General features: G+C 33.8%; 2 protein-coding genes across 2 annotated transcripts in view; both read right to left on the bottom strand.

Moving 5' to 3' along the window:
- Window positions 1-6,112, bottom strand: part of abcc2 (ATP binding cassette subfamily C member 2) — a 34,403-nt gene extending 28,291 nt beyond the window's left edge. Inside the window, exons 1-5 of the mRNA XM_015377701.1 lie at window positions 4,996-6,112; window positions 1,009-1,185; window positions 775-912; window positions 537-677; window positions 314-436 (exon numbers count right to left, since the gene is read on the bottom strand). Of these exons, the coding sequence (XP_015233187.1) occupies window positions 314-436; window positions 537-677; window positions 775-912; window positions 1,009-1,185; window positions 4,996-5,040 (624 nt within the window). The 5' untranslated portion in view covers window positions 5,041-6,112. The remainder of the gene's footprint in view (window positions 1-313; window positions 437-536; window positions 678-774; window positions 913-1,008; window positions 1,186-4,995) is intronic.
- A 2,595-nt stretch (window positions 6,113-8,707) lies between these two features.
- cutc (cutC copper transporter) lies at window positions 8,708-15,929 on the bottom strand. Its single transcript, XM_015377630.1, has 8 exons — window positions 15,840-15,929; window positions 15,371-15,430; window positions 15,067-15,276; window positions 11,831-11,866; window positions 11,281-11,414; window positions 9,922-9,949; window positions 9,733-9,838; window positions 8,708-9,599 (listed from the first exon to the last, which is right to left on the bottom strand). Exons 1-8 carry the CDS (start codon window positions 15,907-15,909, stop codon window positions 9,488-9,490), a joined length of 756 nt encoding a protein of 251 aa, XP_015233116.1. The 5' UTR covers window positions 15,910-15,929; the 3' UTR covers window positions 8,708-9,487.
- Window positions 15,930-17,062: the final 1,133 nt, after the last annotated feature.

Here is a 17,062-nt window from a genome sequence, read left to right as displayed (position 1 = left end):
ATTTTATAGGCCATCAATTTGCATTTTTTTCATTCATATGAAGGGGTTTTCTTTAAACCAATTTTCAGCCATATTAGTTTCTTGCTCTCTTTTGTTGAGAACCTATTCCCATTCCACTACGAATACAAATAATTTCAGTTTATTTTGGTTTGAAGTCTTATTATATGTCACATACAGAATAGAATTTCATGTCAGTAGCACCTAAAGGAATGTGTTTGCTAAAAAAAAAAATAGTGTCATATTCTTCTCCACCCAGTACTCTATTTCAGTATGAATTTTGCCATTTCAAAGCCAAAGAAGATTGAAAAATTACCTTTTTAACAAGCTCCTTTGCATCTCGAGGGATGTCTGCCACAGCGGAGAGGATTAATGCAATCACCTCCAGTCCAAAGGAAATGTAGAAAAGAGAGAAACGAGGAATATCTCTGACCTCTCCCTGGGTGTGAAGAGATTAAGTGTGAGAAAAATGCTCTGTTTAATAATGTGTCATTTAAACACAGAGAAAGTTTTCTGATCTATTGTGTAGACTTTCATACCAGCCTAAGAGCTTCCCGTAGGAGGGTCTGGAAAGTGAAAATGTCACACAGAACAAGGAGAAGCCAGAAAATGAAAAGAGAAGCAGAATCTACTGCTCTTTCCTTTCTCCTCAATCCTTCCTGACACAACAGTAGAAGGATCTTAAAAGGTAAAACATAAAAAAAACACAAAAACAATTAATAATATTCACATCTTGGACATTGAAGAAAATATTTGAATATACAATTTAAACTTTACCCATGTGACAGCAAATAGGACCGGGTTTGTGTAGTATACAGCTGGACTTTTCTCTCCTGAACTGTTTGGACCAAAATCCTCTACTAACGTGACAGTCAGGCCTCCAATGGCCGTTAGGAACAACAAAATCACCACAAGCTGAAAAGAGGAGGGAAAAGTTCAGACTGATTGTTAAAATGCTTCCACCTAAGCATCACTTATTAAAATAATATGATTGTTTTAATTATGCAATACCTGTTTGCAGAAGTAGAGCTTAGTCCAATTTTTTTTATTTACTTGTGATCTTCTGCATAGAGGCATGAGGTTCCATGGAGCACAGAGCCACATGAACCCCAGAGGGATCCAGACCAGAATTGTCTGTTCCACACAGATTGGCAGATCTGGGTCATCTCTGCCCAAATAGGATGCATTCTGGGGTTCAAACACAACCATATATGCATGCATCAAAATCATTTCACAACATTTTAAAGAATTACATTCAGCTTTATTGGCCAAGTTGGGGCAGGCAAACAAGGGATATGACTTCAGGTCCACTTTGCTACAAATATGCATAATATTATATTAATATACAGTTTAGAAAGGAATAAACAATGTTTTTTGTTTGTTTGTTCTTTTAAATATGTATACACACAAGGCAACAATAATCTGTGTTGAAACGTGTCGTTTTGACCAATGAGGTGAAAAATTGGCTTTTAAAAAATAAGTTAAATTATCTTAGGATACACAGTTTTTGAAACATTGGCAACATTTTTTAAAGTTATTTAAATATTACATAAAAGAGTAGTTATTTCCATCTTTATGATATTAAGCTTATATATATATATAATATATATATATATATATATATATATATATATATATATATATATATATATATATATATATATATATATATATATATATATATATATATATATATATATATATATAAAAACACAATAATACATTGTAATAAGCATTTATTATATTATTTGTTTCCTGTACAAACTGAATTTACAACTAGCCAGAAAAATTTGAAACTTAATGAATGAGAATGTCAGAGCGTTTTCTGATCATTATGATGATTCTGGCTGACATCTACAGAAGAAAAAAATGGAATATTACATCAGACTGATTAAAAAAGTATGTTTAGTACAAAACATCTAAACTATAGCCATATTAAAGCCACAGTCATCATGATCATCATCTACAAGGACCAAGGATGGTTAGGCACACAAGGTCATTGCAGAAGAAGTTGTCATGTATCCAATCATTTTCATGAAAGGTTGGATGGAATGAAGAAGTATGACAGAAAAGCATGACCAAACACCAAAGGTATACACTGCTTTTAAAGGACTATGGCGTAAAGCCTACTGAAACGTTTAGAGGCAATTGATAATTTGTAGTTTAACAACTTTTCATCTCTTCATGCTCTTTCCTCAGCTCCAGCTTGCGAGGTCCTGTGTCCTACAGCTTTTAGATGTGTCTCTACTTCCACACCTGAAACAAATAGCTGAATCACTTCCTCACCATCCAGTCAAGTTCACCGGAGTCCTGATTATTTCACTCAGGTGTGATGAAGCAAAGACACATATAAAAGATGCAGGACATTGGCTCCTGAGAAGCACAATTGAGGAACCGTGCACTTTGCACAGACAGGGGTAGTAGATGTGTTAAGAACATAAATGTTGAAAGTGCACAAACATTTGTGATAGAATATCCTTTAATCAACATTTAATAGTAAATTTTGCCTCAATATTGCTATCTGTTGGGTCAAATCTGGGATAATAACCTAAAAAGAATGCTAACAGTGTAACAAAGCAATACCACACTAGGATTATTGAAATAATTCCATATATCACTCTTTCAAGTTTGATTTACTTGAATCTTGCACTAGACTTATCTTTATATGAGCAAAAAAAAGATAGTTTCCTCAAAAACATAGGAGGGTATTGGAGATATAAAACTCTATAAAGCTAAACCAGGGGTCACCAACATGGTGCCTCCAGGTCCGAGGACGGCATTAAACACCCTTGAACCTTATATTTAAGTAGCTGAACTTAACAGTGAGCTGCTTTAAAAGTTTAGTTTATTGAGTTGCTGTTCTTTTTCAATAAAATTTGCATTTATAGAGATTTACAAATAAAACACAAAGTTAAGGTGATCACTGACTCTTCCAGTTCATAGGTCGATGTCGGTAGCATGACTCGTTACCCATGAAGTAGATCTGCAGATTCAGAAGGTTGGTGACTCCTGGGCTCAACAGTACGGTATTTTAAAAAGTATCTTCTAAAATGGATTTTGAAATCAAGAAGGTAATTTACGTAAATACAAGTGTTATTTTTAACAGATTTTTGTTAACCTGCTAATTTTATCTAAGTTTAATATTCATATGCTATGCTTTGTAAGAGCATACAAAACATAGCCACAATTAACTCATCTTTTCTTTTAAACCAATGGGATAACACTTACCGTATAAAAAAAGAAAATGAAAATGAAAATTTCATTGATACCAACTAAAGAATCAGAAAACTCCAAAAGATGAAACCTTCATCTTTGTCTTCCTCATCTCTTTTGTTCTTAAGGAGAGAAAATCCTTCACTAACACAATAAAATATAAAAATGCACAAAATATCTAACACACATGCAATATTTTTACTTCTACTGCTAGTTTTACAACATTTTGTGTTGAAATTAGAATTTCAACACCATGCAAAGAGCTAACAACACTGACCTATGAACTGGAAGACTCACTAATTATCTTAACGTCATGTATAATAAACATAGTTTCATGTTTCCTTTCGAAATTGTGCTTTTTAAATCTTTATATATATATAAGTGTGATTAAAAAAGAATAGAATAAAATGAAATGTTAAACCAGCTCACTGTTAACTTTATTTACTAATTTAATACAGTGTAAAAGCCTGGGGGAAAACTCTCTGTGGAGGCTGGTTTGTGTAAATGCACAAATTTCAATCAGACAGTTTGTGTCCAGATTGTGTGGAGTCTGCAGAGATGTTAGAATATATTTTCCTGACCCTAGACCTGATCAAGTCCTGGATAGTGAAAAGTTGCCCCTAATGCTCCTCTCTTAATGTGAATGGCAGGTGCCATAATGACTCAGCTCTGTGTACGAAAAATCATGTTGGGGAAGATTTGCTAAATTAAAAATGTTTCGTTGGAAGTAGAATTTATTTATGCCTTTACTTTACTTTGCAAAATACTTACAAGACAGATTTTAAAGTTTAAAAGAAATATGTATCAGTTTCAACATTTCATCACTTTCTTTGTTTAAATAAGTGTGGTTAAGCTTTTTATAGCTAATGTGTTTATCACACATGCTTTGCTTTCAGTATAATTTTGAATGGAAAATATCTATGTCAAAGCCTGGAATACAGGATAAACAGGCAACTTTTACTATAAATCAGATTAGTTTGAGTTAGCATGTGAACAGCTTCTTAATAAAGAGACGTTAAAATCTATCCGTTTTCAAACGTTCTTCATACTTTTGACTGGTCATCTTAGTTAATGAGTTCATCTGGGACTTGCAGGTTAGGATAGTTCATCAGGTACGTATGTTTACACTGACACAGAATGTAAAAAAAAAAATGCATGTGAAACAGAAAGTAAGAATAGGAAATATTTGTTTGAATTCTGTGAAAGAAAATGAACAAGTCTGTGACTTTTTCATGTCCACAATTAAACCTAACCCATATAAACAGTTCAAAGCTTTTGGGTTAAAAACAAAGGTTCTCCTGTACATTTAAGAAGTTTAGTGTAAAGTGTACAAACCATTTATTTCTGACTCATCTGTACAGTTTTAAACATTCTTGCTTTCAAATAATTCGTCACACATTTTTAATGACTGCTTAAGAAAAAAAAAGAGACTTCTGGAAAAGAAACTATTGTCATTTCTCAGGAAAAAAGTATTTCTGGTCTTAAAATGCTATTTATGGTTACTTGACTTGTTGAATCATGCCCAGAAAGAGCTTTGTTAAAATCATATTTTAAAAAAAGTTCTCAGAAAGGTAAACTATACATGCATTTGTTATTCATTTACATTTACAATTGTAAAGATAAACATATACACATATTATACACTTTTTGTTTCAAGGTTTTAAAAAGAAGGTTTTAAAAAGAAGATATAAATAACGCTTAGAGAAAAGATGTCTAAGCTGAAATTCAAAGAGATGAAAAACATGACCACTCTTTTGAGCAACATCTGTTGATTATTAAACTCACCCAAAAGACCGACCCGCAGTACTCGTCCAGAGCTGCAGCACACATGATCCGTTGTGCTGGCTTCACTGGCTTGCAGATGATTTGAAGTCCTGAAGCCTTGTGCCCTCTGCTCCACTGCAGCCGAGCTCCACTGAAACACTGCTACTCTCTCCTCTGTCCACCCACAAAGAGGAGACAATATCAGGATATGGCTCTGAGAGACTTTGATCCAGAAGCCTCTGAAGCAACTCCCCCCCCCCTCTCAAAATAAAGAAAAAAAAACTACGAGCAATTCATGGTAACTCCCTAATGTGTTAAGATGTATTACAATAACAGCACATGTGCTGAGATGCTGCAAAATGATTAAATAGAATTGAAGAACTTGAGGTTCGATCTTCTAGGAATTCTTCATAGTAGACTGACACAGACCTCACAGAAGTGGAAAACCATAAAAAGATCAACTCCCACTCTTAATGAGCCCAGAGTAAAGCTCCTTCACACTCATTGTTGTCTTAAGTTTAACTTTCCATGCAGATAACTAAAAAGAGAGAGAGAACATGGGAGAAAAACTTGCGTAAGTCTGACAGTGCAGATTTCCATGTGTTGGGGGGGACAGCTCTCTTAAAAAGGAACTGTGTTTAGGAAGAGGGAGGGAGGGGATCATTATGCCCACTTTCCTGTTGTGCTTCCACTTCTCTGAGAGTGAAAGAGTCTGGATTGAGCCCAGCTTTTTTTCCAGCAGTGTTGTCAAATGCAATTAAATTTTCAACTAGTACAGTTTGTATAATGATGAGATGTGTTTGTTTTAGTAACAGACTGACTCGTCACTGATTGGGGGGAGTGGTCATTGCAAAACCCTTTTACCTCAATGCTTTTTTTCCCTTTCCTATACAGTGAGAGGACTGAACTTCAGCCTCAGAGGGCTCAATGAACATCTAGACGGTACTAAAAGTGAGCCATGTGAGATTAAGAATAGATTAACTTCCCTTGTTGTGCTCACAGTGTAGAGAAAAGGTTACAGGAGTAGCAACAGAGGTCCTCTCATACTGTATACATGATGGAAATCAAAGGCTGCTGTCTTTATATGCTATCACAAACATGTAAAGTTGAGAAAAATCCCATTGTTCAAATCCCATTGTTCAGGGTAAAAATAAAGTCAGCCCACCTTCTGCACCAAAACATAATTTTCCTATTATAATTACCTCTAAAGTTATCTTTCATTTCAAATTAGAAAGATAGAAAGGCAAGAAGAAAAACAAAATGTTGTTGGACCAAGAATAATAAACTCCAGTAAAAATAGGCCAAGGAGCATCATGACAACAGGATAGACACGACAGTAATAAATATTTATAGTTCACTAAATTAATATTTAGAGGGTCAAAGTTGGAAAAAAATAAAAATCATGACTTAAACTCTATATTTAAACTACAACAGCATCTTCATTTTTAATCCTGTTTTGTTGTCGTTAAACATGTACCTGAAATTGTTTATTTAAAAAATGTTTTTAGTTTATTGAATAGAGTTTACCATTTCAAATGCTTTTTTAACTAGTATCTTGAAAGACTCAGCCTCTTTGTTAGTACAGCAAAGGTGAATTTACACTGTTAGTGTAACTAACTAGTACACTAGTAACTACTTACTAGTAACTTTTCTTTTTTGAAAAAACTTGGCCAATTAAAAGGTTCAAAATCATGCAAGCTGCTACCATTAGCTTCCTAACAGTTTGTGTAATCATAGCTGATAATTTAGTAAACAAAAATATTTACAGATCCGATAAAGATTACTTTTAAACTTATTACAGGTGAGTCAGATCCATTGGGTGGGAAGCTTTTCAAAGTACAGCACAGATAATATAGTCTTCCCTGGGATTAGATTATGTTTGTAGGTGTGTTTCAGACTATCTGCCAAGGCCCTGAAATGGATGACTCCTACTGTGTCATGGGTAATCATTAAACATTTACTAATTTCAAAGGACACAAGTCATGCTGACTCAATATGCCTGCAGCTTGCAGGACTACGTCACGCCAACATACCATAAAAAATGTTCATTGTACAACATGCAACTGTGCTGCTGTTAGCAGAGTCTGTTTTGAAAGCATTTTCAAAATAAAGTGTTTTAAGAAAGGAAAATGATTTTAAAGGGACTTAATAGCTAGGAAAAATATACCTATAACTAGAAGTTTGTCATATATGCAGAAATCATCATTTTAGTTAGCTTTAACTACTAGAATAGCAGAAATTATAAATGTGGGTTAAGGTTAAACATCATGGTTCCTGGTTTGATGTGAGTTTACATTTGATGTGAGTTTACCTGCGAGTCATATTTTGAATGCTTTGTCCTGTTTTACATCAAAATGTCTGCCTACGGTGAAATCCGATCTGCAGGAAGAATTATTTTCTCCCCAGTGACTGATTTATACAATAAACTTTAAAAATGATCTTAACAAACTTAAGATTTCAATCAACCAACTAATAAATAATCTTTAAAAAACTACTGAGATGTTGTTCAAGATTTTATCTATTGTGTTCATACAACTGTTTGTTTTAAATATAAGGGAAGATTTTTTCCCCCCTTCCAGTTCATTTAAAACTAGCTCACACAACTTGATCTTTACATAAGAGCCACAGGCTGCCCTTTATTATATTAGGAAATGTCAATAATTATCCCCACATCAGCACCACTGAACTCGGCTGCAGCAGTACTGTACAACTCCTACTCCTAATTCAGACATTTTCTTACCTTTGGGTGAACGCTTGAAACTACAACGTACAGCACCATTTTCTTTCAGAATAATATGACTAATAATTATATTGACCTCTTGGAGCTCTTCTAGCTATTAAAGGTCTTTTTCGGGTGGCCAATTAATCAAATAGAAACAAATAATCATATAAAGCGGTGAGAGAAAATAAATTAAGCAACTTTGCATTGTTAATTCCAAACATTTGTTCTGTAAAACTTGTGAGAATCTGAACAGGATCAGTTAAAAAGTCAAAAGTGTTGAAAAGTCGGGACCAGAGTTTACACAGAATCGTCTTCATTTCGTCACTTTTAAAACCAGGTTGGACCGAGCTGAGAGTCAATTTCCTAATATTTCAAGTGAAATTAAGCACAAAATTCATGACAATTATACAATCTATTAACACAGATCATTAAAAATTGGACAAAGGAGTGAATACTTTGGATTGAGGGGGAATCTATGCACCATAATTGCTCTTATGGATACTATATAAAGGTTCTTAGTTTTGTTTTTTTGTCTTTGATAGTTCCTCATTTATATATACGAGTAAAATTATGTAACTGAGTGATTGTGAACATGTTGGATAGTGTGCAGGGAAAGCAAACTACTACTGACAAAAATGAGGTGATTTATAGAAAAATAGGAACTCTAGCAAGCTGATCAAGCTGTTTTGTTTCTCTTCCTCCTTGTTTCTGTCTGAATTTACACTGCGGCTCCAGAAGAAAGCTCCTCCTACAGGAAGTTCTTAAGGGTCAGATGATCCTCCTTAGGAGTAGTTTAACCTCAAAAAAATAAAAAATAAAATGATTTGTTTTTAAATATTATGCTAGTGCTGTGTACCCTTTCTAGGTTACACTCATATAAACATCTATTAATTACGACACCTCTAGTGTTTAACTTGTTATTCCTTAATCAGGTTTTTAATTAATCATGATATAAAAAAAAAAAAGAATCAAAACCAAATTCCTATACATAAAAAGACACATTAATTTAGGAGACATTCCACCAATAACATGCCTTTAGAAAACACCTGAGTCCTTTAGGGTTGAAGTCATGCTATAAAACAGACAAACCTCATTTTCTTGAGAAATAAGTTTTTTAGTTCTAAGAAGATAGACGGTGACACGTTTTCCCCTTCCATCTTGTGAAAGAAGATGGAGTTTGGTTCTGAAAGTTTTTAAACCCACATATACAAATGAGTGCAAATATATTTTGGTCGAATTCAGAGATAAGAAAACTTTTATTACTCTGAACGAATCGAGAGAAACCAAAATGGGAAAAACCTCCAAAAGTCAATCAAATACAAAGGAATTTAAAAATCTCCAAAACATCACAGTATCAGACAAGAGAACACTGAAATGAAACATCTAAATAGAAAACGGCTGATGAAATGTTTAAATGCGAGAACTTTCAGTTTTTTTCTCTTCCTGAGTAAAACTTTTTTAGATTTCTTTATATTTCTGTTTCTGTAAGTGTATCATTTTATGTCCATGGTTCTTTTTTTTTTTTTTATCTTTTTCCAGATTTCCCATTGTATGATGTAAAATGCTGTTATTCTTTTGTATAGCGTTGTGCTTTACATCTCAGAATTGCTTATGAAAGTTTTTCTCTTCAGTCATAAAACCGTCACAGATAGAGTTTAAGACAGCAGTTTTATCCCTGAGCGGCAAAAATACACACTGTTTTAATGAAAAAAAAAACCAGAAAAAAAAAAAACCTGACATGAAAAACATTATTGTATTGTATTAAAATAACTGTCCTTTTTTTATGAGGTATCACAAGGTATTCTTGGCAATTGCATTCAGACTCCGGACTTTGCTGACATCTGCCACCTTCAGGTCGTACTCCGGTGCCGAGATCGTCGCCCCCATTGTCACACTTTTGTTCCTGTGCATCAAAAGGTCAGTAGAAATAAACCCAAGAGAAGGTTTTTTTATAATTATTTTTAGCTTTTTAGAATTAATTTTTCAAGTAAAGTAGAAACACAACCGGTAAAGAATTAAAAGATTTTAAAACAGACCTAAATTTCATTGCAGAGTCTCTGGTGGAGCGTGCTGAGCAATGAAACTCCTCAGCACCTGAACCTTCTAATATTCTCTGTAGGTTCCTCTCAGTAATACCACCTCCTGCCATTTAAATATATAAAGAAAATAATGAATTAAGGAAGAAAATATGCAGAAACAATAACGAGAAATGTGGAAGTACTAACCTGGCATGACAATTATCCTCCCTTTAGCCTGAAAGAGCAGATCAAACTGTTAGAGCGCTTTAAGTGTTGATTTGAGAGAAACCAAAATGGGAAAAACCTCCAAAATCAAACAAAAACAAAGGAATTTAAAAATCTCCAAAACACCACGGTATCAGACAAGAGAACACTGAAATGAAACATCTAAATAGATAACGGCTGATGAAATGTATCCCAGGCAGACTTTCCTTTAAGTTGCAAAATATTTCATCAAACAAATTTTAGTTAGTAGACGATCTCAAAGAAAAGAAATAGCAACTTAAAACCAACACAAACTGTTTTTTTTTTTTTTAATTTATATCTATTGTTTGTTTTTTTTACAATTGTGCGAAAAAATATGTACTCTTATTTTTACTAAATAGACCAACTGTGTGTCTGTATGCATATTGAAGAAATTTTTTCAGAGAGCATCTTGCACAGGTTAGCAACTAAATATATGTTTTAATTTGTCCCTCAGTGGGCATAATGTACTAGTATAACTACATTAAAGTGATTAAAATAGAAGCACATTGTTGCTCTTGCTGATAATATCGCAACCAGATTTACCTGCACACATAACCGGTAGAAATACCTGTTATACATCAAAATAGCAGTAAGAACAACAATTAGAAAAAAACACCCCAAAATAAAAGGGGTAACCATCTTCTAAGGAAAAACTACACTATTTTAACATTGAAATACACAACAATACTAGAAAATGTATTTGTGAACATTGAGCTTTTCATATTTGTACAAAATATTTAAAGGGATCCATGCATTTATCCTTAGAAAACAGAAAGGCAGCAGTGTTGAATATACACTTTAAAAACCAGTTCATCTGAAAGAGCTAAAATTATGTAAAGAAAATGCAAAAATAGTTTGTGGTATACAAAGACAATTTTATTACCATCTATTTATCAAAATGTTTTGAAGCAGACAGGTTGGTTTGATCGGCACTGATTAACTGATAATTCATTAATAAGTCTAAGGGCCTGTGATAAAGCTCAACTGCATGTGTGTACAAAGGCAATGCCCAAGAGGGAAGATGTTTGCTTGGATCTAAGGAAAGCCACCATTGATTTAAATCAAACTCAGAAGAAGTTGTCGGCCAATTTCAGACTAGTTGAAGGGATCTTTTCACCCAAAATATAAAAAAAAAGCAAAAAAGACATGGATCTGTCTAATAGTGCACAGGACAAAATCTTACAGAGTAAATCCCCTTAAAAAACTTGATTAACTTCTGAGCAATCAATGATACAGTTTCTATACTAACGGCCAGATAAAAAAAAAAAAAAAAAAAAAGAGAACAACCTTTTTAATAATAAGAGCCTGAGTAATACCTACTTGATCAATGAGCCGTTTAATAAGAGGCACTCCCTCCAAAGCCGTACTGTCACAGCCGCTCGTCAGCACCCTCTCAAATCCTAATGATATGAGCGTCTCCAGGGCCTCGGCTGGATCGTGGACCATGTCGAAAGCTGCAAACAGATCAATCAAACATTCATTCATCAAAGGAAGTTTTACTCACTCTGAAACCTTCATGTTTACTTAGACAGATTTGTTATTTTGTTTACACAAGTGTAAAACACAAAGAAATTTAATTTGAAACAGCTTTCTGGACAATTTCAGCTTTTTTAATGTGCAGCCTTGAAAAACAGTATAAAAAAAATAAAAAATAAAATTATATATATATATATATATATATATATATATATATATATATATATATATATATAAATAAACATTAATATAAACATATGACTGTTAATTCATTTCATTTTTTTTGTTTAGACCATTTAATAAAGACTGTTCTCTGACAGTTTATTCACCTGTAAACCTGGGAGTTGTTTACAATTTTAAAAACCCAAATGTATTTTAAATGGGTAAAAATTACCTCGGTGAAAGGTCAAAGGCAGAGGGCGCACAGCAGCTGAGGAGCAAAAGGCACAGAACATCTTATTAAAGTCAGGAAAAAAAAAAAGCAAAGACAAACTTTAATTTTAGGAGATGTTGACTTTTCTCATTTTAATAACCTACATGCTGAGGATTTTTTTTCATCCAATAACTTGAATATTAAGTACAGATGCTGGTATTCTGTAACATAGATAATAGCTGCATACTGAGTCAGACACGGTTAAAACGTTTATGAAGGGAATAGATTTCAAAATGCTGAATATTTGATATGAAGGGATGACTTGTTTATATTTATGTTACTGTATTTTAACATGAAATAAGTTAAAACACCCAAAATGTTTATATCCAGGACTAATTTAAAAAAATATCAAAAAGAGCTTGGTAACTGTGTTGTGCCGCTGGGGATCTTATCAATCCACCAGATTTCAAACACAACGAATATAGAAAGGACTAAAACCAAAAAGCCTAATCTTTGTGACTTGGAAAATATTATTGAGGACTCCCAGTGGCTATGATTAAATCATCAAAATATATTATTATTTCATGCATCAGAGACATTAGTAAATCATCTTAAATACTGAAACAGTTTCAATGAAAAATAAAGTAAAGAAAGATTTGTTTCTTTCCTTCGTAATTGCCTGAACAAACTGAAATGACTCTTAGATGGATCAAGGACAGGCTATTGATCTGCTCACTTCCTGCTTTTATAATGTTTGAGAGCTGCTCTCATCAAGAGAAATCCACCATGTTACTTCAGTATAGTACATCATTTGGATGAATGAGCTTAAAAAAAAAAAACACTCTAAACATAAAGGATTTTTTTATTGCATGTTAGTTATCTGCAATACAGCAAGCATGGCTCTTTATTCCGCAATAAACTAATTTAGACTGAGCTCAAAAAGTATTTCCTTGTTTGGTGACAGAGAGAAAAATATTTTCACCAACACCCTGCAGAAAACTGCTGATTCATCAAGCAGTTTAATGTCCATAAATAATCTGATTTCTGATTACTTTAACATGTTTAACTTCCTCCTAATTATATATTTTCCTTCTTAAAATAGCACTTAGCTAACTGTATTATTAAATTGTTACACTAACAACCTGCATCCTTTTGAGCCAGTGGGAACCTCTTAATCAGCCTGGAGCAAAACCTAAAGGATCAAAATACCAGCACCTCATGTGCTGGTATTTTGTTTCCCCCTGCTGGCAGTCAGTCTGAACACATCGTGTATCCCTGCTGCAAACACACTGCACATACCGTAAATCCTCTAATATAGGACAGGGCCTTTATTTCACTCAGATACATCTTGGTCCAGGGCATTATTGGAAGGAGGCCAGAATTAGAGGCAGGCCTCTATTTTTATTTGATCAAAACAGACTACCAGTGGAATTAATAAAAAACAGATTTTTTGTCTCCTTGAACCTATAAAATACTAGGTTCATTTACTGAAAAAGTACGATATACAGAACATTTTTCAGACATCTTCCAGCAGCTGCAATTTTTCTGCACTGCAATACGGAAAAAAAAAAAAAGACACAGAATGGAATTTTGGCCAAACTGAGTTGTGAAACAAAGTTAAAAAAAAGAAATTATGGAAATTGTTCTGCCATCACAGCAAAATTTTATTTGAGGCAGGCTAAGTAGAAGTAGGCTGCCAGTATCATATATTTCAAGGGAAATTCAGATCAGCGAAGGCCAACGAAATTCTGTCATTTTAACGCTGCCTGGTTACCACCAGACCTACTGGTAATCACATTTGTATTTCAGATTAGAACGATTAAGGCCACTATGATCTTTGTGTAAGGATGGGACTTCCCATGCTAATGGATTGGATTCGTTAGCAAACATTTCCCCCCTGTGGTACTTGTATGTTACTATCACAAGTTGTTGAGGACTGCCCAGGAACATTGTTGGTTCTAATTATAGCCCGGCCTGTATACAAGTCCTGCCATTATTTACCTCCACTGGCAGCGAGACCGGCCATTATTAGAGACCCGTCTGCTAATGGAATACAGGCCAATATTAGAGGATTTACGGTAGTTACCTATATTTAGATACACAGTAACCAATGTTTATCACCATTACTCTCCACTCTGTTTAATCATTTATAAACTGGTAAATAAGGTTTTTCCCCTCAATTAAATTTTGTGTTTTTGGTCCTATTAATATTGTTTACTAAAGTTGCCCGAACACTAACAATGTTCCTGATGCAATACTGACATAGGACAGTGAAATGGCTACAACTGCCTACTATTCTAACTGTAAAAAGAAAAGTTTTACTTCTTTTTTTTTTTTTCATTCCATAAACGGAAGTGTTTCCTGTAAACTATTTTCGTTTTTTTAATAAATATACACAAATGTGCAACTACCTTAAATAAAAATCATTTAGTCCTTTAGCTGGAAACATAGAGAACTTTTGCAACCTTAACTAATCATCTCGGTTTCAGCGCCATTTAATTTCATTGCTCCTCTTTGTCTTGTTGGGTGGTCATTTTGCATTAACCATTTATTTATTTTGCAAAAAACACTCCACATCTGTTAAAATATGAGACTGGTCTCCTGCATGTTGGTTTCAAAAACTTTGACGTTTTACATCATTTTGAAAAAGAAGTGAACTCAGTTTTGGACAACACTCTGATCCAGGGAATCATGGATAAATATGTGAAGTGATTTCTTAATGCGGCGCAACAGATCCACAACACAAAACAGAGGTAGGCTACCTTTAATTTTCTGTAGCCTATGCAGTTATCTTCTATGTTGTTGTTCTATGAAACCGCTTTATTCAAACTTCAGACTTGTTGAAAAAAAATGCACCGGCGGCACCACACTACCAGAGTTATGTCTGCACACAGCGCAGTATACTGTCATTAAACTTGCATGGTACTGTAATAAAATTCAGTAAATATGGAAGCTATCTGTTTCATTTCATTTTTCTCATTGAAGAACCACACAAATGGCATTTAGATGATATTCTGCATAAAAAAATAAGTGAAATAATGGTAAATTCAGATATAGTAATCAACCGCTTATAGTGTTCACATTGGCTCTAGACCTACATGACCAATATAAGCGGATTCAACTGTAGTGGTTTATAGGTGGTGTATGCAATCACACCATTTTTTTTTTCTTTTTCTTTTTTTCGCTTATATGTGTTGGAAGTGGCTCTTGGTAATGTTAAAGTTTTTTTTATGTTTTTTTTTTTTTTTTTACTGTACCTATCAGCTCCATGCAGAGATCTGCATCCACCCGTCCATCCTCTGTCAGGGCACCTATTACTATACCGTCAGCACCGTGGGTCTTCATCAGCTCTATGTCTTTCTTCATAACCTCCACTTCTTGGCCAGAGTACAGGAAGTCCCCGCCTCGAGGCCTTATCATTACATAGACTGGAATTTTAATATACTGCTTTACGACCTGTAGAAGACCTGCAGCAGAACAAACAGGAGGCAGTATGATTATATGGATATGAACGCTCCAGAGACTCTTGCAAAAATCTAGGATGGGAATTTTGCTGCTCACCAAGACTAGGAGTGAGGCCTCCTTCCAAAAGACTTGAACACAATTCAAGCCGACTTGCACCTAGTAAAGTCAATAAATTTTTAAGATACACTTTAACTTGACATAGACAGAGTTGACATTTTGTTTACACAAGTTTAAAACAAAAAGAAATTTCATTTAGAACATCTCTCTGGACAATTTCTTTTTTTTATGTGCAGCCTTAAAAAAATAGTAAAATATATATAAAAATAGTAATATAAAAATATGACTGTAAATTTACAGTTCTAACATTTAAGGTTTTTTCCCCCCATAAATTATGAGTATTAAAGCAAGTCTGCACGTTAAATTCCCACTTCACTACGGCTTGAATGGTATCAAAAATTGAAATTTTTTTTTTTTTTACCTTATTTAGAAGAAAACCTACAAGTAATATTCATAAATGAATATATGAGAGGCTGAGAGCGAGCAAAATGCACCAAACTTCACTCACCTCCTCGCTCAGCGTTAACTGCAGACTCCACGGAATCCACGCACACCTCCATTAAAAAGCTCTGAGCCATGGTGGATTTTGGAACAGAGGGACGCTGAGAGGGAACATAAAATATATTCATTTTATATGTAAAACTAAATTATTTTATAAACACAATATAAAAGAAGCTAACTTTTGCCGTCACATTTACCTATTTGTTTCCTTATCCACAGGCGGAACAGAAACGGGAGAGAGTTTAAGTCGGGACATTTTTTAGTGGGAACCAGTCACTGTCAGTTTCCGGATTGTTAAATATAATACACACTTCCTCTGCGCGGGCGGTGCATTGTCGAATGTACGCTTCGGGTAGTTTGAGGGTGACCACCCCTACGGTATACGCTTGAATTAATACTAACACAACTCCGAATCGCCGTCGAGATTCTTTTATGTTAATAAAAACAAGATTGTGATATAGCTCTAATTCAAATAGCTTAATCATGAATTAAAACCAATTTAAGTAACAGCAACTTATTAATATTTAGACAGAACTATTAGCTTGATAAATATATATCCGGTATACTAGCTGCTGTTTTCTTTTCTTTGTTAGCTGATTTTTTCTTTTTTACTTGATGTGCCTACGAAGCATTTATTTTGTGGTTTTTCCTTCTCTCCTTGAAAAATAAAAATCACTTTGTTAATCCTGTGTGTGTACGTCGTGTGTTCTCCGTGTACTTTTTGCCACTCGAATTTTTCCAGATCAGGATTCATCACAGCATTTTTACATTTCTTTCTTCTTTAAAGGAAGTATTGTTTTGTCTGTTTGACATATTTTTTTTTTTTTTTTCATATAATTGATTTTTTTTTCTTTCTTATTTTACCATTTGAAAGCAATGATCGGTGGGATCATAGAGCTGTAATGCATTTTTTTGGTTTATAATGCATGCACTTTTTATTTATGTATTTATCGTAATACGTTTATTAATATAATAAAAGTTTACTAATATTTTTTGTATTAATATATATATTTTTTTAAACAATGTGTTAGGTCTTGGTTCTATTGGCTATGTTCATTTCAATATGTTTTAATTAACATTTGAGAAAATTTATAAATTGTCAACTTAAGCAAAACGTGGGCTGTAAAATAAACAGGCAAAGCAAATATGAGTATACATCGCCATCTCCTGGGTACAAATGATAAAAGAGTCTGACAATAACAAGGCAGCCAGACATTATAGCCTGCTAAT

Source organism: Cyprinodon variegatus, unplaced genomic scaffold (genome assembly GCF_000732505.1).
Source record: "Cyprinodon variegatus isolate N-32 unplaced genomic scaffold, C_variegatus-1.0 Scaffold157, whole genome shotgun sequence".
Lineage (NCBI taxonomy): Eukaryota > Metazoa > Chordata > Actinopteri > Cyprinodontiformes > Cyprinodontidae > Cyprinodon > Cyprinodon variegatus.
This window is presented reverse-complemented; position numbering and strand designations above follow the sequence as displayed.

Coding starts and splice junctions, on each gene's coding strand:
- cutc (XM_015377630.1), bottom strand. CDS start 15,909: ATGGCTCAGAGCTTTTTAATGGAGGTGTGCGTGGATTCCGTGGAGTCT. Junction 9,950..11,280: donor TTAAACGGCTCATTGATCAA/GTAGGTATTACT, acceptor CTGCTCTTTCAG/GCTAAAGGGAGGATAATTGT. Junction 9,839..9,921: donor GAGGATAATTGTCATGCCAG/GTTAGTACTTCC, acceptor TTTAAATGGCAG/GAGGTGGTATTACTGAGAGG.